The 23,139-nt window shown below is 33.4% G+C and overlaps 2 protein-coding genes and 1 pseudogene across 2 annotated transcripts; 1 reads left to right on the top strand and 2 right to left on the bottom strand.

The window, feature by feature from the left end:
• Nucleotides 1–1,447: 1,447 nt before the first annotated feature.
• On the top strand, nt 1,448–4,047 carry LOC120169833 (putative Myb family transcription factor At1g14600). Its single transcript, XM_039177927.1, has 6 exons — nt 1,448–1,690; nt 1,767–1,843; nt 1,927–1,963; nt 2,328–2,481; nt 2,567–2,741; nt 3,669–4,047. The coding sequence occupies exons 1-6, from the start codon at nt 1,564–1,566 to the stop codon at nt 3,966–3,968; spliced, it is 870 nt and encodes a 289-aa protein (XP_039033858.1). The 5' UTR covers nt 1,448–1,563; the 3' UTR covers nt 3,969–4,047.
• A 1,836-nt stretch (nt 4,048–5,883) lies between these two features.
• Nucleotides 5,884–8,167, bottom strand: LOC120169822 (annotated as a pseudogene).
• An 11,511-nt stretch (nt 8,168–19,678) lies between these two features.
• Nucleotides 19,679–22,024, bottom strand: LOC120169800 (protein indeterminate-domain 4, chloroplastic-like). The gene is made up of 3 exons (XM_039177912.1): nt 21,890–22,024; nt 21,343–21,739; nt 19,679–20,673 (listed from the first exon to the last, which is right to left on the bottom strand). Exons 1-3 carry the CDS (start codon nt 21,963–21,965, stop codon nt 19,707–19,709), a joined length of 1,440 nt encoding a protein of 479 aa, XP_039033843.1. The 5' UTR covers nt 21,966–22,024; the 3' UTR covers nt 19,679–19,706.
• Between the last annotated feature and the right edge of the window lie 1,115 nt (nt 22,025–23,139).

Below are 23,139 nucleotides of genomic sequence, written 5' to 3'. Positions count from 1 at the left end.
ATTTATTCTCGATTATAAAATTTGTTAGATCAGAAGAAACAATTTCTCCACCTAATAATCAAAATCATCTTCGAAAGAATTTTTTTTTACGAATAAATTTCTTTAATCAATTAAAAACTTTCTATAGGACTTCTGATAATCTCAAATGATTCATGAATATTAAATTTATTAACTGATTATCATATTTATATATTTAATTAATCTATATTTAATTAATTATAATCTTAAACTTTACACTAATATGAATAAAGGATCCATACATAATTTTCTGAGTGAAAAAAGAATCTTTCTTTTGAAATCTGTGGACCCTTTTTCTTTCTGAAATAATAGTTTTTTTTATCTATTTGTTATCACAATTACTCGTTAACAGTTAAAAATTAATCGACCTAATTCATTTACTTTATCAATAAAATTATTAATAAATTCTTTTATTTGTTATATTATGTAATATGTTCAATTTTCAACACAAAAAACCTACTCGTAATTCGGCGACTTGGACTTCAAAGTTACCCTTATTCAAGTTACTAACTATTCCCTTTCCCCTTGTTGTGGAAACATAAAACCAGTCACAAGAAAATTATATTATAAGATAAATTATATATTTAAGCACTTAATTATCATTTTTATTTTATTTTAATCACTCAATTTATTTTTTAAATCAGTCATAATATTACATTTTTATTTTGTTCTAATTATCCGTCATTACAAATTAAACAAAATTATTAATGTGAGAATTTTTTATTCTTTTCAACGATAATATGATATAATCTTATGATGACAGGTCATTAAGTCAACGTTACTACTATTTTCAACTAAAGATGATAAAAATAAAACTAAAACGTAATTATATATATATTTAAATATTTGAATAACTAAAACATAATTAAGATTATAGTTGGAGGACTAAATAGTAATTTATCTTATATTATAATTATGAATGGTTCCTTTTTGTGATCATGACGACGTTGGCAGTATTACAGTTCAAGAGAATATAAAATAATAAAAAATATATCTGCTGTAACAAAGGTCAAACAGTTTGGTTAAGGGTAATGATTTAACAAGGGAAGTGGATCAGAAACTCGTGATGGGATTTTCATTTTTTTATTGAAATTTTAATTTTTGTATTTATTTATGTATCTCTGGAAGTGCTCAGAGATTATTATTATTGTTTTAGGGTATAGAAACAGAACAAAGTCAGCAGCAGGCAAGGTATAATCAGTGAGTGTTCCTCAAGGAATTTGCAGCTTCGTCTTTTCATTTTCTCGTGATATACTCTTTCTCTTTCTTTGAGGTGTTTTTGTTTATATATTATATACTCCTTAGCTTCTTTGGGCAAAATTCTTGAAATAATGCTGTGAAAAAAAAATTCTTGAGATGATGCTGTTAAAGAATTAATTGTTAAGATAGGGCGTTTGAGTGTTAGCATAAACCCCTGACAGATAGGTTTTTTATTAAAAAAAAAAACAAAGTCTTGGTGAAAGGAGACACTTTGGGATTTCAGGGTTTTGTTTAACGAGTGGTTTTAAAGAACGGATTTTTGAGGTGATTGGAGCAAGAAAAGAAATGGGTAGTTTTGGGAGGAGTGGTGCAGTCAGGCAGTATATAAGATCAAAGGTGCCTCGTTTGAGATGGACACCTGAGCTTCACCATTGTTTCGTTCATGCCATTGAAAGGCTTGGCGGCCAGCACAGTATGTTCATCTTTCATTCTTCTTATTCATGCTAGTTCATCTTTTTAATGATAATGGCTTTTGTATGTTTCTTTAGAAGCTACGCCGAAACTTGTTCTTCAACTGATGGATGTGAAAGGGCTCACCATTTCACATGTGAAAAGCCACCTTCAGGTACGTCATCTTCTCCATTTTGTTTTTGTTTTCTCTTGTCTTCATGTCCTTAGCCTAAACTCCTTTTTTTCCTTATACACCAGATGTATCGGAGCACGAGAAGTGATATTGGCAGACAAGGTAGTATCACAAAATATTTCTAAAGCTTTCTTCTTGTATGTTTTTTTTCCCATTTTCTGTGACACTTTCCTCTAATGGTTGTCTTTTTGGTGTTGAAAAATCAAAGAGCATACCTACCATGTTTCAGTTCATTTATTATATTCATTTCTTATTCACTTGAATACCAAAATTGATGATAACATGAATTAACTTATTTACTTTGTAAATCTTCTGCTATTGGTATGTCTTGAGAAATCCATCTGTTAATTTCTCAATGTTTTCTGCAACAAATTAAACCACAGAAAATGACAGCCTCCTTTCACCTGTTTTTATTTATTTATTTATTTTTTTCCCAACATGAATAATGCATGCATGTGAATGACAGACAGGAGTTCAAACCATCAAAGAAGACAGTCTTTAGAGAATCATGATGGATGTGTTGATGAAGTAAATGATCATAAGGGTTTTCACTCAGCTTCAAACCCCATTGAAGAAGAAGAATCAGATTCTCATTACGGTTCACTCCGTTCTTCAAAAAGGTCAGCTTTTGTGTAGTCAGTTAGTGCAAGAAGCAAACAAAACCTAATTCTTTTTGTTTGATGTCTTGTCTTCCTCTTCCACCAGAGCTAGAATGGAGACCACCATGAGTACAATTTCTGACGAGACAATGTCAATTCCGCACAGCTTTGATGATCATCTTCACACCATGGGAATAAAGGAGCAGCAGGGTCAATCCTCAACCTTCTCTCAGCTGCCATTTTCTTTCAGATATTCAGTAGAACAACCTAATTACCATAAGGTACACTAACCCAAAACCTACATCTCCTTCTCTCCTCTTTCTCTCTCACTGTTACTTTGCTTTTTGCCAGCTTTGAGTGTAATGTTGGTTTTAGTGTCAACCCAGCTAAAATGGAAGGCTGAGTTGCTTTTATACAAGCTAGTTTTCCACAGACAATGTGGCTGTTTTTGACCAGTGGTGACTGGCATAATTGCCTTCTTCTAACCATACTTTGCCTTTACAACAAGTCTATTTACATAGGGTGTTCACTTAGGATGATGCAAAATAACTTTAGGGTACATTAAGCATAAGTGGATTGAAAAATTGTCTGTATTAACTTTTTTCACTTTCACCTTCTGGGTTTCCCTTTTGATCATAGAAATGAATTAAACTTGGAATTGGGGATAGGACCACTGTCCATGGAAAAGTCGTGTTCTTACATTCTGTGGTCCACTGTGACTCTAGTGAATAGGGGACCTTTTTGGGGGATTGGCCAGAATGGAAATTCAAAATGAACCTTTATTGCATTGGACCAGAAGTTTGGTTTTTCAGAACCAATAGACTTTACAGGTTAAAAGTGGTGGGACTACCCTTTATTGAATTTCATGTTTAGCTTCCCTACCACTTCCATCTGATTCCGCTGTAGCTTTTCTCCCAACTGTGCCTTTTTACTGGTTCTTAGATACCTGTTTTTAATAGTTACAGTGATTATAAGTTATTTTAGCCAATTGTCAACGAATATCTATCCTACGGATGCAGTTGTTTGAATCTTGGTCCTCTCGGTAGAAGAATGTTCTCTTTTATCTACGAGGTCACTTTTGTTATGGTCATTTTACTACTTAAGGGATAATCCATGTTGCGTTAGTAGAAAATGTTTCCATTCTACCCAACTGGGCATGAAACGTGGTCTGCTAGGGTACCAACACTTGATGTTGCTCAATGTCTCAGGTTGGCAAGGTTGAAGTAGAACACGAACACGAAGTGAAACAAGAAGATAAACACATCAAACGGAACGTAAAGAGATCATGCATACAACACGATGAGGAGGAGGAAGAAGAAGAAGGCGGATGTGAATTATCGTTGTCGCTGTCGCTGCAACATCAGCCATCGTCACAGAGAAGTAATACATCTTGTACAAGTGAGATGAGCAGCAGCAAGAGATTGTCATCATCCTACTCTAATTATAAAGACTGTTCCATACCACGTAGTCTTAACTTGGATCTTTCCATTGCTCTTTGTGGCAACTAATCTTCATTTCCCCCCTAAGCTAAATATATGAATATTTGGTCCTCCCTTTTTTCTAATGTTCAAATCACGTTCTCAAGGTTTTGGTTTAGAATTTAAGATTTGGATTCAACAGGAACTTATGTATCATTATATGATCATGTATTGGAATATATGAAGTATGAATTTAAGGGAAAAGAAAACCACTAATTCTTTCTTAATTAAGATTGTAAAAGGTTATCTATATTTTTAATTCAATATGTAATCTATTTAGAATTTTCTTAATTACAATATTGGAGTAATTTACCCCATTTTCCAGTGTTGCAATAATACCACTCTTTTCATGTTAAAAATTATAATTTGATATATAGATGAGTATTTATTATATTATTAGTTAATATTTGAACAAATAATAAAAAGGGAAAACTTATGGGATGAATAAAGCTTAAAAGAGGAACAAAAGACCAAATAAGGAAATGAAGAAAAAGGATGATGAAAATTTAGGCGACATAGTAAGGGTTGGTCAAGTAATTTTTTAAAATTATTTTCTCTTAGAGAATAATATAAGATAATTTTTAGAAAATAACTCATTAGTCCTGTAAACAAACCGAACGCACACGAATGAAGATATGTTCATGTTCGTTCATTTAATAAATAAACGAACACGAAAATAAACAAACAAATTTTTTTGTTCATGTTCGTTCATTAAGGAATATAGTTTGTTCATGTTCGTTCATTTAAATGATAAACAAAAATAAACAAACGTAAACGAACACAAACGAACGAACATAAACAAACATAATAAATGAACATAAACGAACATAAACAAATAGCACAAACACAAAAAACAAACTTATTTGAACACAACAAATGAATGTAAAAAAAAGTAAACAACAAGAATAACAACTTAAAATTCTTTAATATAACCTACAATTTTAGAGTTAATTTGTTCGAATACGACAAAAACATACATAAATGATAAATAAACTATATAAACATAATAAAGTCTTAAAGTTAATTTGTTCAACAAAACAATCTTCTTGAAATCCAAACAACTTCAATAATCTTTGTAACATATTCAACTTACCCTATGTTCGAACATAAATGAACGAATATAAATAAACGAACATATAATCGAACGTTCACGAACGTAAATGAACGAACATAAATGAACGAACAAGCCCTTTGTTCGTGTTCGTTCATTTAATTAAACGAACGCAAAATCTTGTTCATATTCGTTTTAAATGAACATAAACGAACTTTCCGCCGCACAGTTCATGAACGGTTCGCTGAACGTTTAGTTCATTTATAGGCCTATAACTCATAATTAATATGATTTTAAATCTAAACTTAATTTAAATCAAGATAAATATATTTTATTAATAAAACTTTTTAAATTTAAATTATAATAAACATTTCAAATACTAAATGGTTAATATAAAATTAATTAAATATTATAGTTTTCAATATTATTAAACATACTCATCTATATTTTATAATAATATAAATATATTATAGTACTAGTCTTTATTTTGATAGAAATATTATATACTATTGTAATACTTTTATTTGAAAATAAAAAACAATTTATTTTATTACATAACTATTATTAAAATGAAAGTGAAGTAATTAAGTGTTTTCTTTTTAATAAAAAAATATAACTATATTTATTAACAATTCTACCAAAGAAATGCGAGATAAGAACTCGACATGATATAAGATTTAAACCAAAACCAAATTAAAACAAAGCTCACATATTTTCTAAATTAATTAAGTGTTTTTAAAAGGGTAAACTGAATTTCTTATATCTATTAAACCTAAAGTAAAACAAAATTTATGGGTAAATCAAGTTTGGATTATGCTACCTTGGATTAACAAATCATAATATATATAACAAAGTTACAAGTTCCAAACTCCCTGACTAGTGGGTGAAGGTTGCAAGTCAACCAGTAGACATGCTTTAACTTGCCTTCTTCCCATTTTTATCCCCAACCAGTGGCTTAATGCAGAGTTTTGGCTTAGTACTGACATGGTTTAGGGGTAGAGCCGACACGCCAACCACTAGCGATCCATTAGCACTCCGGATAGAGGAAGCAACTCGATGAGAATAGATAGCTGAAAGATTTGCCATTGCAGTTAGGCAGCCGTCAGGGTAGAAAATTTAAGACCATGTACAAGGTGTATAAGATATTTGTACCCCTGGAGATTTCAGATCCACAACTGAATCTGGAACATTGCCTTTAACAGCAGCCGCAACAATGCTGAAGAATTTGTTGCGGTCCAATAATACAGACATATCAGAATTGTTTGAAGCATCTTTCGGAATCTTCACCTGGCTCTCCAGTTCCTCTTCTGTTAAAACCAACTGCAAACTAAAGACAAAAACGATGTTTTAGACTTGCACAACTTCATATTAAGAAATGTTCCATAAGCTCTTAGGTAACATACTGCAAGCATAAAAGCTAAAAGCTAAAACTCAAACCTTTAGAGGTGATGTTAGTTTGTTTCCTTTGTCATTCACATATTGTTGAACGAGTTTTGATACGACTGCATGCAGTTCCTTCTCACTCATGATACATGTAGCTTGGATAGGGAAGATACGATGACACCAACTGCACCAATGAAATACCATTTCACCCAAAATTCAGTAAATATGATAGAATGCTGAAGAAAAAGAAAAGGAAAAAGTATATGAATGATAATGCAAGTATGGAAAAGAGAATGAAAGTATGTTCTGATAAAAATTTAGGTGGACTTTTGGGATACTATACACTTCAAGTCCTGGACCAGCTTATAGAGGGCTTGGGAGTCGGCTATCCTAAAAAATATTTTCAGAAGAGATCTCTGTGTCATTGGAAGATGATTCAGATAGATTACAGTTTTGAGAAAAAGGAGACCAGGGGAACTATAAACACGTCTAAATACAAAAATAAATATAAACTTGAGGATATCTGCAACAAACTTACAGTGGTGACTTTAAACTCCCAGATCCCAGATCACAAAAGATCTTTGAGACAACATTAATTGTGTCTAAGGAGTTCTCCACAGGGAGGGTAAGCAGAAGCAAACCACTCCTTGTTAGCTTAACTAGTGAAAGAGCAAGCTCTGGTGCTTCACTTTTATCAGTATTTGCAGAGATGGAACTGCCATCTTTTGGAATTCCACCTACCACAATGAGGTACTATCAATAAATTAAGAATCCAGGGCCTAAACAAAATTGAAATAATGCCGAAGTCCCAGTTTTTTAGGCCTGAAAACTACCCACCTGCACCATCAGTGATATCCGGGCTGTCAACCCTATTGCCAATATTCTGATCAATTTCTTCAGTACATATTTTCCTTCTCTTAGCATCAACATTTGCATCGGAGGTTCCTGAACTCCCGGAGGTATCACCGATGAAGGGACCAACATACTGGCAAAATATTCGAACAATTAGCAAGCATTAGCATTGACAATAACAATACATGTCTCCAAAATGTAATATTACCAATACCAGAAACCTGTTTTCAATGAAACCTCAAGAGAAACAAAGTGCAGATGCAATTTATCCATTGAACTCTCTTTTGTAATAGAGTAACTGATGAAATGGAATTCAAAAGTGATAAAGTCTACATGATCAAAGGCACCAATTCAGTGTTTTGGGACCGATGTTTAGAAGCAGAAAACCACACAGCAATTAATTAAAGTCTACATGATCAAAGGCACCAATTCATGTTTCTTTCTACCGTTGAATAACCAAGCTTTTGTCTTTCTTCTTCTTCTCTCGAATATCATTCAAAGTCCCATGACATGGTTCAATGAAATCAACAACTTGGAATGTCTTAAATAGGAAGTATATATCAAAATTGAGATGAAAAGATGGACATGGCTTCTTTCGTAGCGCTCTTCTCCCTCTCTGATAACAAGAGAAACGAAAATATCAAATCCCCATTTCCAAATTTAGTGAAAGAAGAGGAGACAGAAGAAAATGAGTGAAAGGGACTGGAAAAGTACTGATAGTGCAAGTGATGAGAAAAGCAGAGTGAGAACGTTGAAGCAAAGAAGAAGGAGCCTTGTAATCGAAGCGAGGGATGCTTATAACTTTGGCGTGTTGCTCCCATGGAGTCATTGGGCTTTCCCGCTCTTCTCCCGCCTTCTTCGATTCCATGTTCAGTTCCTTTCTTTATTCTTCACACATTTCATATTGCTCTGAAAATCCCTCTTAAAATTTGAAACCCCAACTTCTCTCAGCTAAATGAGGGGAAGCGGTTGTGGTGAACTATTACTTAATTACGGTCTTTCTTTAATTTGACAAATAATTTTTTTAATTTTATTAATCAGATCATTAGGTCAATTTTTTTCTTTTTTTTATCTGATCAACTTTAATCACCGATATATTAATTAAGTGCGTTAAATCTTTAATATTATTAGTCTATTCAGTTTAAGTCTCTCCGCCGTTAGATTATGTTAACTAATTAACAAAATTATTACGTTGGTAATTTAAAAATAATAAATAAATTCATATAAGTCATGAGAATAAAATTTTATTAAAAAAACGCAACGACCCCTTCTTAAAAAATAATAGAAGAAAACATGGAGCAATTTAGCAACTCTTGACAATCTCCATAAAACCATCTTAGCAACTGTGAGCTTTTGTGACTGCGAATCAAATATGATGCTTTGCCGAATGCTTTTAATGTCTCCATTTCGTATTCGAATTTGAAACTCAAAGAACCAATTTTGTCATTGACTTTGAATCTTGGCCAGTACGTTAATGATTTCATGTACGTTGAGTTTTCGGGCTCAATCCAAGGCAGCACTGAAGTTCAAAATATAGATTGGTGGAGTTTTAATTCTTCTTTCGAGTCAAATTCAGGGCGAACAGCTTCTCAACCGCCGTCGCTGCAGTCAACGTTTACTTTAACGAACCCAACAGTGAATACAGCTAATCCTCCACCGCCTTCGTTGGCTCTTTCAGGTCTGAATTCCATTTCCACTGCTCAAGGAAAGACCAGTAAGTCATCTTCTTGTCATAACCAGCTCTGCAAACAAGGTTCAGGGGCGATCGTTGGAGTCGTAACTACCAGAGCTTTCTTTTTAGCCTTATTTGTGGTAGCTCTAATCTGGGTTTACTCGAAAAAGTTCAAAAAAGAAAAAAAAATTGAGTCTTTTGCGTTGGAGATCATCAAATCTCCAAAGGATTCACTTATAAAGAGCTTCAAAGAAGAAACGAGATGCTTCAATATCAATAGAATACAAGAACCTACGCTGGCTTTCTCATGACCAAAATATATATATTCCTTATTACGTGCGCGACACATATTATTGGATCATACACCATGAACATGGAAGAGTCTGCAGAAACTACTGTGCATGCCGGTATAATTCCTCCCTTAGTTGAGCTTCTGAGAGGGAGGTTGACTTGGGCTGAACAAGAGTGGCTGTTCGAGCCCTAGGACACTAGGCTACATATTCAAGCACTTTTCCTGTTGTAGCAAGTCATGGAGAAAAAATCTAACTGACCGATATCGTTAGAGACCAAGCACACTTAATTAAAAATCGGTGATCAAAGTTGATTAGATTGAAAACAAAGGGGATTATTGACACAGTTTACCCTTAATATAGTCATCTGCATCAAGTTAGCTGACACGTTTATAATATAAGATAAATAGCATATTCAAACTCGAATCTAAAATCGTCAAAAGCTTCAGCATTGAGTTAACTTTCGAAAGCTCCTCGACACCTCTAGATCCAATGGAGTCTTCCCATGTATGTAACTCTTCCAAGCTATCATTCAGCTTAAGAGCAAAGTCAAGTAATGTAGCACCAATAGTCCTAATATGTGACTCCGGAACACGAGTTGCTTGATGTTCAAGTTACTATTCAACAACTCCCCAAGGTTTTGCACTTGTTGCAATTCACATTCAAGGCAATCTGTGGAAATATTTATGTTCTTGGAGTTTTCGATTTTTAGATAACAACCCGAAACAGGTTGAGGAAAGTAGAAGGAAATGCTGTGTACATTGATTAAGGCTTTCAATTTCGATTGCTCAAAGAACCCATTGGAGATCTCTGAGCTTCTAGTTTGATACCATTGCCAATGTAGAATTTTCACCAACAACAAAGATAACAGAACTTATTGTTTATCTGCAGGAAAAAGAAAATTCTTTATAAATAATGAACCTGGTTTGATATGGTAATATGTTACAGTACATTTTGAATTGTGATGCACATTTTTGCCATATTCTCTCCATACCAAAGTTATTCCTTACAGCAATGCAGTTTAACGTGCAGATAACGAGATTATTTCATTGAGAAGTGTTGGTGTCTGATATATCCCTTCATAGTGCAAATAAGTCACTTGCAGACAAAAACATGATCATATGAGTGTCACCGGAAAGTTCATGTCGATGTTGTTTGCTCGAATTTTCACCCTACATCTATGATTACATGGTTTCTGTTTCTGTTTGAGGGATTTTGAATAATATTGATGAATGTGGAGAGGGTTTAATAGCCTGCAACTTTGCCTAAATCTGGTATGAAGCATATTTTTAAGCCCCAAGAAAGATTTTGTCAACTGTGAGTGAGTTTGGTACTGAAAGGTCAAGGCCATTGAAAATATACACCAGTTCGGACCTAAGTCCATCTCAAGCCGTAGTAGTTGATAAAGGAACTGTTAGAACCAAAATATATTAAACATAAAATCTAATTATACCGAATTATTAAGAATAAAATGTTGAATTTACGGGAGCGTAGCTAAATCTATTGTTGGAAAATCTATAATTTTATTTCTATGATACTTTTAATATCTTACGACATATGCAATATAATTGATAACTTAATTTTATATCATATTTTGTGATAGCATCATACATCAGGGGCGGATGTATGTGGCTCCCTAGGGAGCCACTGCACACCCATTATTTTAATAATAGTGTTAAATTTAGTTTAATGTGTTAATGAAAATAGAAAAAAAATAAAAAAAATTGCAAACCCAAAATTTTAGAATATGAGCATTAAAATTTTGGACCCCCATTTTTTAATTTCTAGATCCGCCACTGTCATACATTATACATATATGACCATAATTATAAATTTTAATTCAACATAAACTCGCCAAAAAGCTTTGGCTCATCATACATGAATGCAATTTCTTTTAGTTTTGTTACTACAACCATCTTTCTCATAATGACCATCTTCAAATACTTTTAAAATCAATAAAATATATTTAATAAATTAAGATAAAAATAAAATATATTTTTAATTTTTTTTATGAAATATATCTTTTAAAGTTAAGATATGAATTTAAAAGAATATATATAAAATATTGTGAATTTAAGTATTTATATACTAAAATATAAGATATATAGTATACATTATCTATTTTACACCAAATAATGGTCTTGATTCAATGGTTTTGACTTAATTTTAAAATTTAACCCTTAGTGACGTTGTCTTTTTGTTAAATATTAATGATTAGTGACTTGATTAATAATTAAATAGTTAAATAGTTTGATTAATAAAATTAAAATATCAATAGTCAAAATAAAAAATGACAATAATTAAAATGAATTGAATAAAATAAAACTTAAAGAAGGTGACATGTAATTTCTTTGCCAACACCAAGGAAGAAGAAGCTTCCTCCATCCCTTATGATAAAAAATCATATCTATAATTATTTTAGAATTATATAATAATTTAATTTAATTTTTTTATTAAATTTTAAATGATCTATTCTATTTAGATTTATCTTTCAAACATTCAATTAGAATCTCTATTGAAAACTATGTTACTTAAATTTATCTTTAAGCTCACACCATATATTTAAATTACGATTATGTTTCCAATTATGTTGTGTTTATCGCAATTGTGACAATAACGGGTACTATTGCGGTCATTGCGTGTATTACAATTATACAATAACGATTTCGGACGACACCCTTATCATTATATAACTACCACTATTCCGATAGCGGATCACTATCTAAACCTCTTATTCAAACTACATCATGAACTATTGAAGCAGTAGCAAGCTGAAGGAGTCACACATGAACAAGAAAAACCAGCACCAACACCAGTAGAAAAGGGATTCCACTCATCAACGGTTGCAGCAGAAGCAGCAACGAGTAAGCACCTTGGATCAATGATGCATCAATGGGAACGGCTGAGGTGTTGCCCCTATTAAAATGTTAAATTATCATAGTTCTAGATTTTTTTTTATATTTTCTATTAATAATATATTTTCGTTCTTTAAAATTTTATAAGTCATCTCTTTCTAAAATATTATAAATTCATTTTTTAACGTAAAGTTATATATTCGTCTCTATCTTAGATTGATAGGTCATGGGCTCTGTTTTAGAGATAAATACACATATTATTTAGAGGAAATTGGATTTTTCACTGAAATTAAGTGTGTATGTACATTATAAAGCTACGTAAAATATTGATGATTTTTTTTTTACTTTTGGATATCGTTGGTAAATGTGTGTTGTTTAATTTACTGTTTTTCCTGGAGTTATTTTTTTTTCTTTCTTTCTGAATTCTTTGATACTGTCTTGCATGGGGCAGTCATGAGTTAAAAAACGTTGGGTTTTGTCTCTTTTATTGTCCTTTTGTTTTTATTTTTCGTTGTGCCGTTGTCACGAGCCCTGTTCTCAACATTATGATAAAAAAACACACACGACAAGTTACTAAAATTGGCCAACAATTAACATATATCAAGACATATTTAATCCAATTAGTGTTTATTTTAGAATTTTCATCATTAATTTAGCTTTCAGTCTTTAATTATAAAAGGATTATATTACAAATTAATATATGTTCTAAGTACTCTCAATCATTTGATAATGAACGTTTAATTTTCCTTGCAGTCGTTGGTGCTCGAATCTGTTATATCTAAGAATAACAATAATTCATTTAACCACCTTTAGCTTAATAAAAAAATGATTATAATAAAATTTATTATTTTTAGTAGGGAATGTAGTTTTATCATTATCAAAACTTTAAAATTAATTTTTTAGTTGTAATCCCGGTTCCGAGGCTTCGTCTTGATTAATCCGGACCAACCCACGTTGCACACTTGATTTTGGTGGGTAAGTCTCCCAACAAATATTTTATGCATACAAAAAGACTCGAATTTAAGACTTTGCTTAAGCAATATCAAGTTGCTTACCACTTGAATCAATATATGTTGATTTTAAAACTTTAAAATTTTAAAGGATTAAAATTATACTTTTTACCCTTTTAGTAACCAAGGCCACTGCATGCACGTTGTCTAATATTGTTACCATAAGTAGGATTTTGCAAAACGTCCAATTCGTTGATACGATTAAAAAATTCAGATATTCGATTTATTTTTAATTTTCAGATCATATATCTAAAAAGTCGGATAATCAAATCGAATATGAATCAAATAAATTTTAATTTTGAATTATCCAAAAATTCGAAAAAATTGGGATTTTAGATTTTAGATAGCCTCTAGCCCAATAAAAGAGTAACCCACTAACCCAATAAAAATTAAGATATTTAATTATTTATTGTGTGTGAGTAATTAAATATATATATAATAGTAGATGTGTCAAATAAGTTACATTACGTCACAAAATATAAAATTAATTTTTTTGTCAAATTAAATTTTATATTCATATATCCAAAATTTTCAGATCAGATACGAATAACTATTTTAGGTATCAAAATCTTTAGATCAAATCAGATACGAATAACTATTTTAGGTATCAAAATCATTAGATCAAATCAGATCCGATATTCGAATTTGCACACTCTTAATTATAAGCAGTCGATAGAGTTAAAATTGTTGAAAGTCAAAAATACAAATGGGGCGGCTGATTTGAAAATGGCAAATGGGGCGGCTGCCAAAATTAGGCAGCATAATTTTGTTGAAATTAGCTAGGGAAAATTTCTCAATTAGTCTCTGTACTTTAGGGTATTTATAAGATTAATCTTTAAGTTTCAACTATAAATACCCTAACCTATTTAGCTTCAAAATCATCACAAATCATTATAGCTTTCTCCTAATACTAGAGAATTTATAGAGTTTTCTTAAGAGTTATTTTCTCCTTTTTATCAAGAGAGAATTATCATTGTTTTCTCATTGTTAGATCGAGAGAAGTTGTAATTCCTATTTTCTCATAGTGAAATTCTTCTACCGTTGCCCGTGGTTTTTACCCTATATTATTTAGGGATTTTTCACGTAAAATTTGTGTCTTCTTTATCTTCATTTTTTATTTTATCAAATTATCAGTTGCGATTTTGCTCTATCCGATAGCCGTATTCCGCAATAATTGGTATCAAGAGCCAAATTTGAGTGTGTAATATCTACTTATTGTTTTTGTGGTTGCCACCAAAAGGTGGATCCTTCAACATAATAAAGTAAGAAGGTATTACCCATTCTTTGAAGGTTCCAAAGAACTATTCACGATAGTGAAATAGTAGGAGCTATCCGTAATAGAAGATATGGCAACGAAATTTGATATTGAAAAGTTCAATGGGAGAAATTTCTCATTGTGTAAATTGAAGATGAAGGCCACCATGAGGAAAGACGGTTTGTCTAGCGGCTATCAGTGAAAGGTTGGTAGATTTCACAGCTTACATCCTTAAGTTGTACAATAGGAGAACAAGAACGTGTTGAACTTCTACTTCAAAGTCTATCGGATTCGTATGATCAACTCATCATCAACTTGACAAACAGTAATGTCACCAGTCTAGTCTTCGATGACGTTGCAACTGTTGTTCTACAAGAAAAAAATCGGCGCAAGAACAAGGAATACAGACAAGTAAATCTGCAACAAGCAGAAGCGTTGACAACGATGAGAGGGATATCAACAGAACGTGGCCAAAGTAATAGTCACAAACATGGTAGATCAAAGTCGAGAAACAAAAAGAATTTAAAGTGCTACAACTGTGGAAATAAGGGTCACTTGAAGAAGGATTATTGGAGTCTAGGTAAAAACTCCAATTCACAAGGCAATACCGCAAACACTTCAAATGATGGATATGCTCTATGTTGTGAAGCGTCAACCACCATGGAAGGTAGAAAGAGATTTGTAGATATACAGCTCATTGATTCAGTAACAACATATCACATGACCTCAAAAAGAGAATGGTTCCATCATTATAAACCTGTCTTAGGAGGATCTGTGTATAGTTGCAATGATCATGCCTTAGAGATCATTGGCGTTGTAACCATCAAATTGAAGATGTATGATGGAACAATTAAAGTTGTTCGAGGTGTGCGAAACGTGAAAGGCCTGAAGAAAAATTTATTATCCTACGGATTGTTGGATAATATTGCAAGCAATATTGAAACACAGAAAGGTATCATGAAGGTGTTCCGTGGAGCGCTTGTGGTGATGAAAGACGAAAAGATAACAACAAACTTGTACATGTTGAAGGGAGAGACTTTGCTAGAAGCAGAAGCCTCTGTTGCCTCATGTAGTTCATATTCTGCAATGCTATGGCATCAGAAACTTGGACATATGTCAGAACAAGGAATGAAAGTCCTTGTGGAGAAAAAACTACTTCCAGGCTTAACAAAGATATCACTTACTTTGTTGAGCATTGCATAACAAGTAAGCAGCACCGGTTGAAATTCAACACGTCAAATTCTAGAGGCAAAAGTGTTCTAGAATTGGTTCATTCTGACGTATGCCAGGCACCAGTTACATCCCTAGGCGGAGCAAAATACTTTGTCTCATTTATTGATGACTACTCTAGGAGATGTTAGGTGTACCCTATTAAGAAGAAGTCAGACGTGTTTTCAACTTTCAAAACCTTCAAAGCGTGGGTGGAACTTGATTTTGGAAATTAGATCAAGTGTTTCAGAACAGATAATGGAGGAGAATACACAAGTGAAGAATTTGATGACTTTTGTAGGAAAAATGCATCAAAAGACAGTTCACAGTGGTAAACACTCCTCAACAAAATGGAGTGGCAGAACAGATGAACATAACCTTGTTAGAAAGAACAAGAGCAATGTTGAGGGCTGCAGGCCTAGAAAAATCATTTTGGGCAGAAGCAGTCAATATCACTTGTTATTTGGTGAATCGAGCTCCATCAACTGCAATAGAGTTGAAGACACCAATGGAGATGTGGACTGGTAAACTAGCTGATTATTTAAACCTCCATGTATTTGGAAGTATAGTGTACATAATGTACAACTCCCAAGAAATTTCAAAGTTAGATCCAAAATCCAGGAAATGCAAATTCTTGGGGTATGCTGATGGTGTAAAGGGGTATCGCTTGTGGGATCCCACTGCCTGCAAAGTGATCATCAGCAGGGATGTTATCTTTGTAGAGGATAAACTACAAAGAAAAGAATAATATAGTAGCACTGAAAAGTCAGAGACTACACAGATACATGTGGAAAAAAAGTTTGAACAAGGAGATTCTTCTGAAGTAGAACCAACACATGATGAACAAGAACCAGAGAGTTCTGAAGCTCCAACAACTCGTCAATCAGATCATGTGAGAAGATGTCCCAATTGACACTCAGATTATGTTATAGAAGAAAATATTGCATACTGCCTTTTAACAGAGGACGGTGAGTCATCAACATTCCAGAAGGCAATAAACAACTCAGATGCTTCACTATGGATGATGACGATGCAAGAAGAAATTGAAGTCCTTCATAAAAATAATACATGGAACCTTGTGCCACTACCACAAGGAAGGAAGCCAATTGGCAACAAATGAGTCTTCAAAATCAAACGAAATGGTGACGATCAAGTTAAGAGGTATCATGCAAGACTGGTGGTCAAAGGATATGCTCAAAAAAAGATATTGATTTCAATGAAATCTTTTCTCCTGTGGTTCGACTAACAACAGTTCGAGTAGTTTTGGCAATGTGTACTATATTGAACTTACATCTAGAGCAACTAGATGTTAAAATAGCTTTTCTTCATGGAAATCTTGAAGAAGAGATTTATATGCTTCAGCCTGAAGGTTTTGAAGAAGACAAAAAGAAGAACATGGTTTGCAGGTTGAACAAATCTCTGTACAGTCTAAGTAGGCGCCGATGTGTTGGTATAAGAGATTTGATTCCTTCATTATGTGCCTTGGATACAGCAGAATTAATGCATACACTTGTACTTATTTCAAGAGGTTTGGTGATAACGATTTTGTTATATTACTATTGTATATGGATGACATATCGGTTGCTTGACCCAACAATGATCATATTGAAGAATTGAAGGCACAATTGGCTAGGGAATTTAAAATGAAGGATTTGGGATCAACTAACAAGATTCTAGGGATGCAAATTCATCGAGACAGAAGTAATATGAAGATTTAGCTTTCACAAAAAATTACTTGAAGAAGATCTTGTCACGATTCAACATGCAAGATTGTAAGCCAATTTCTACTCCTCTTCCTATTAACTTCAAATTATCCTCCAGTATGAGTCCTAGCCGTGAAAAGGAGAGGATGAAGATGTCTCGAGTACCGTATGCATCAGCAGTGAGAATTTTAATGTTCGTTATGATATGCACAAGACCAGACACTACACAATCAGTGGGAGTGGTTAGTCGATACATGGCGAATCCAAGCAAAGAGCATTGTAATATAGTAAAAAGGATCTTGAGATACATCAAAGGGACCTCAAATGTTACATTATATTACGGAGGATCAAATTTACTTATCAATGGGTATGTTGATTCTGACTATGCAGGGGATTTGGATAAAAGCAAATCTACTAGGATTTGTGTTCAAAGTTGCTGATGCAGCTGTAAGCTGAGTTTCAAAATTGCAGTCAGTTGTGGCTACGTCCACAACAAAGGCAGAATATGTAGCAGCTACACAAGCCAGTAAAGAAATAATTTGGTTATATATGCTATTAGAGCATTGTAATATAGTAAAAAGGATCATGAGATACATCAAAGGGGCCTCAAATGTTACATTATGTTACGGAGGATCAAATTTACTTATCAATGGGTATGTTGATTCTGACTATGCAGGGGATTTGGATAAAAGCAAATCCACTAGGATTTGTGTTCAAAGTTGCTGATGCAGCTGTAAGATGAGTTTCAAAGTTGCTGATGCAGCTGTAAGTTGAGTTTCAAAATTGCAGTCAGTTGTGGCTACGTCCACGACAAAGGCAGAATATGTAGCAGCTACACAAGCCAATAAAGAAATAATTTGGTTATATATGCTATTAGAGGAGCTTGGGCACAATCAATAGTATGTCTCTCTATTTTGTGACAGTCAAAACGTCTTGCATCTAGCAAGGAATCCATCATTTCATTAAAGAACAAATCACATACGAGTTTAGTACCATTTTATTCGTGAAAAAGTGGAAGAAGGGACGGTAGATATACAGAAAATCCATATCAAAGACAACATAGCAGATTTCATGATAAAGCCGGTCAATGTTGATAAATTTACTTGGTGTCGATCCTCTTGTGGCCTGTCAGAGACATAAGCAACATGATGGTACAAGGTAGAAGAAATGATGTGAAGATATGATTGTTCCAATCAAATCTTCAAGTAGGAGATTGTTGAAAGTAAAAAATACAAATGGGGCGGTTGTTAAAATTAGGCAGCATAATTTTGTTGAAATTGGCAAGGGAAAATTTCTCAATTAGTCCCTTTACTTTAGGGTATTTACAAGATTAGTCCTTAAGCTTCAACTATAAATACCGTAACTCATTTAGCTTCAAAATCATCCCAAAGCATTCTAACTTTCTCCCAATACTAGAGAATTTAGAGAGTTTTCTTAAGAGTTATTTTTTCTTTTTTTTTTCAAGAGAGAATTATCATTGTTTTCTCCTTGTTAGATCGAGAAAAGTTGTAATTCCTATTTTCTCATAGTGAAATTCTTCTATCATTGCCCGTGATTTTTACCCTATATTATTTAGGGGTTTTCCTCGTAAAATTTGTGTCTTCTTTATCTTCATTTTTATTTTCTCAAATTATCAGTTGCGATTTTGTTCTATCCAATAGCCGTATTCCGCAACAAAAATAATGTGATAATTAAAGAGAAATGCTATCTCTAGAGGTTCATAGTTCAAACATCAATGAATGTAGGGTATTTAAGCATTCATTATCAAATGATAGAGTGTCTTTGGAACAAATATATATTTTCCCTATTATATATATATATATATATATATAATTGAATTTTCTCCCTTATATCAAATTTTATATCTAATGAAATAAAATAATTTAATTTGTTTAAATATATATTTTAGACGTACATATAGGGTCCCTATTTTTTATATTTATTAATTAATTCCAAATATTAATGTGGGATTAGGTATTATGTGGCCGAAAAAGATCGAAATTATAAAGAAATTGAAGAGAATATTTCCTTGCTCAGATATGAGTAATAATTAAAATAATTAAAATTAAAGGAACATAATAAATGATAAATTATTGAAGAACCAAGCAAGTAAATAAAATAATCATTCACTTGTCGAATGAGTTGGAATGTAGTCGACAATAATATTCTTCTCTTCAAATAATTAAGCTTGACTTCATATTAATATTCTTTTTACTTAAAGGAATTGTTATTCCTAACTTCTTAAAAATTATATTCACGAGTATATCAAATAATTTCAATGATAAAAAGAATATAAATTAAGAAAAGTTTAAATAGTTTATGAAAAATATCAATGATGGAATCATCATGAAAAAGGAAATAACTTAATTAACTCTAAGCTTGAGTAGGCATTAAAACAGATAATGAATGAAACCCTAGTTCATGCCCTAAAAAAAGAGTTTTAATTACCTACATAATAAACCCTACAAAGCTTGGCCTGCCTAGGTGCTCAGACAAGGTTTGCACGACCAAATTGTTGAGCATTTGCTTGAGCTGATGATTTCATGTCGGGATCCAAAGCACTAACATCGATCCTATGTTGTTCTCTCGGCGGAAAGCCTCCACCACCTATGTTTCCTACCATTCCTCCGACGCCGAGAAAATCCAAGGTCAGTTTATCAGTCCCGCCGCCCATAGCCGCCGCAAGATTTGGCTGCAACTTCGCCTCGTTAAAGTTACAAAAGTTAGAATTACCGCCACTGAATCCTCCAAAGTTGTTACTTTGCCCGCCGCCATCGAAATTCGAAGAGTCGCCTTTTGCAAGAGAGTTCATTAGTCCTTGAAGATTGCCATCATCCTCCATCTGTGATGATCTTAGAGTTTCACTTCCCCTTAGCAAAATGGAAGTGTTGCTGTTGCTTGTAGTTGAACCTGTCTGCGCAGCTTTCTGAAGCAATGCAGTGGCCGACATGTGCGGACAAATGTTCTCATGTTGCATTGAAGTGCTATAAAGAGAAGCGAACATCGCCGCCGCCGGCCCTCGACCACCACCACCAATTTCACCAGTACTTATACTGCTCGCAGCGCTGTTATTCGAAAAGAAGCCTAAATTGTTAGTACTGCCATGAAGGTCGGGGAGTTGCATAAGCCCATGCAATGGCTCGTTGAGATAGGCTCCTTGGTTTGCAGCATCAGACATGAAGAACATAGATGATGATGGCATGTTCTGTAATGAAGAAGGATTCGATGGAGAGATAAGGTTATCGAACTTTGGTGGTCCAGAAGAAGTAGTTCCCAACAGCAACAGGTTACTTGATGCTTGAACTTGGTTCTGGTCTTGTAATGGACCTAAACTCATGTGATGATTACTTCCAAAGAGATGATGACTGCCCATTGTGCTTAAGTTGGTGGGGTGCTTACCACTCTCTTGAGCCAGTGCATCGCAAAAGGCTCGGTGAGTAATAAAACTATCACGTCTGCAGAAGAAAAAAGGAAACACAGGAAAATCAACTTTGATTAATAAGGTATAAAGTTAAAAGTGGGAGTAATATAATGGCATAATGTTTTAGGATAACAAGGCCCTAACGTTTGTTGAAGTATTAAAGTGATTATTTTAATCAAATCACGAGATATGATTTAGCCATTGCAGTTAACAAATGCATGGGGATAGAGGACCTTTTTATTTAAGATATTGTCTGACCATTTGCACTAACTCAATATTTTAACTGAAAACAACATTTTTTTTTGGAGAAAGAGAAAGAGGAAAGGATATGGGTTTTCAGAAACAAGAAACCAGAATGTAATTCATATCATTGAAGACTTTAATAAGAATAAGAAGGGACAAAAGCTCTTGGTTTAACCTCAAAATGATGAATGAATTCAAAGTTGAATTTCCATTCTGAGGAATGGGTGTTTAATAAATGAAGTCGGGGTAAACAAAACAACCACAATTCCCATAGAAACCTATTAATTTCTGGGACTCTACTTTGCCATAAGTGGAAGAAACCCCCAGAACTGTAGTCTATCATTCATTCAATTAAAAGAATGTTTTTAAAACTCTTTCACTAAGGGAGACAACAAAGGGTGTAGACATATAGAAAACTCACATGAGATTCCTTCACTGACAATTTGAATGATTAGTTTACCTTGAGAAAAGAGTGCCACAATCACATCTGTACTCCCTAGTGCCACAAGTCTTCGAATGAGCTTTCCAATCGGATTGCACGGCGTACCTCTTGGAACATTTCTCGCACTTCCATTTCTTCTCACCGTGTTTTCTCAAGTAATGCTTTTTGATGCCGGTGAGGTCGCCGAGCGCCTTGGAAGGGTCGTGGTGGACGCATGTGGGCTCCGGGCAAAGATAAACTTTCCTCTTCACTTCTTTTGTACTCTTCTGTTTGAGCTTCCAAGGCAGGTTGTGTTTTCTTCTGTGGAGCTGTAGATTTTGCTCTCTTTGAAACCCTTTGTTGCATACCTCACAGGTGAACCTGTTTGTTTCCATTAGAGTCTTGGGAGACAGTGCTACCACTTCCGCATCCGGATCTGCTTTTCAGAAATCACAAATTAAGTTTTAGATTAGGGTTCATTGGGTTAAATAATAATCAGAAACAAGAACAAGAACGTAAACCCTCTTCTCTATTGAATGTTTGAATAGAAAATCATAAATGAGATGTATGTAAAGGGGATACTTGCATGAAGTTCCAGGGTGATTTCTCTTTTTCTTCTGAGGTGCAGTGGTTGGAGCAGTTGGCGAAGTGGTTGTGGCCATCTTTGAAGATCATAAATATTCTTATTTGCTTGCTATTTCTTCTTCACTTCTTCTTCTTCCTTCAACACCAGCAGAACTAGAATTCAGAAACCACCCAACCAAAACAAAGGTAAAAGGAGAAGGAAAAGAAATAGAGATAAAACCCAGAAAAATACGAATAACAAATTATATAATCAGACAGAGAAAACAATCAAAAGTTATCCAATATGCATAAAGCCTTAAACAAATACATACATAGAACATATATAGTTATCCCATATGAATACCAATCTCTCTCTTTCTGAAAACTTTCTTTTAAGCTCTAGAAATAATCATCTGAAGTAAAAAAAAGAAGGAAATGTGAGTAAATTGAGGATGAAAAAGGTGATGAATTGGCGTCACTGTTGAAGCAGCTAAAGCTTATGTCGTGATGCAGGCGAAGCGTTGGGGGGCCACCGATCAAGCTGTAAGCCTTACCCTTTGAGCGCCCATCTCTCCTCCTCTTATTTCGTATCTTCTCGCTTAGCATCAAGACAAGCCTCCCTTTCGTCATTCCTTTGCTTCTATTACATTTTCTTTCAATATATATATATATATTAAACTTGTTTCTTAATAGTTTTTTTGAACGGTGAACAGCAACTCTTTTTTAATGTTTTAGTTTTGTTTTGAATTTTATCAATAATATTTTAGTTTGATTGATATTTTTATAAAAAGTTGGAAGTGAAAAATAATTAATGTGATTCAATTTCTTCTATTTCAATGGATGAAAATAACGATAATCTACTATAAACATAGAGATCGCAAAGAGTACAAATACATAATATCTCTTGTATTTCAAAATTTAGTGTATCTCAAAACAATCTTCTAATATCTTTACAAAATCATCTATGCAAAAGTATTACATATTTTCAAAATAATTATCTCATAATTATAAAGGATAGACATATTATCTATTTATATAGTTATAAATATTTGTGGAAGCTTCACTATCAAATCTTCAACAACTTCAGTTCTTATGTAATATCAATTGAGGTACAATTAAATCGATTAAGAATTACTTCTCTGCAACTGAAAACTCATTGCAACAAGAATTTCTCTTGCATGTCTCTAATATCACCAACAAAATCGACTTCAACAAATTCCTTTGAAATTTCATAACTTGAACCATAACTCTAATACCACTTATTAGAAGTTT

Source organism: Hibiscus syriacus, unplaced genomic scaffold (assembly GCF_006381635.1).
Source record: "Hibiscus syriacus cultivar Baekdansim isolate YM2019G1 unplaced genomic scaffold, ASM638163v2 tig00003041_pilon, whole genome shotgun sequence".
Taxonomy (NCBI): domain Eukaryota; kingdom Viridiplantae; phylum Streptophyta; class Magnoliopsida; order Malvales; family Malvaceae; genus Hibiscus; species Hibiscus syriacus.
Note: the sequence above shows the minus strand (reverse complement) of the source record. Positions and strands in the feature narration are given on the sequence as shown.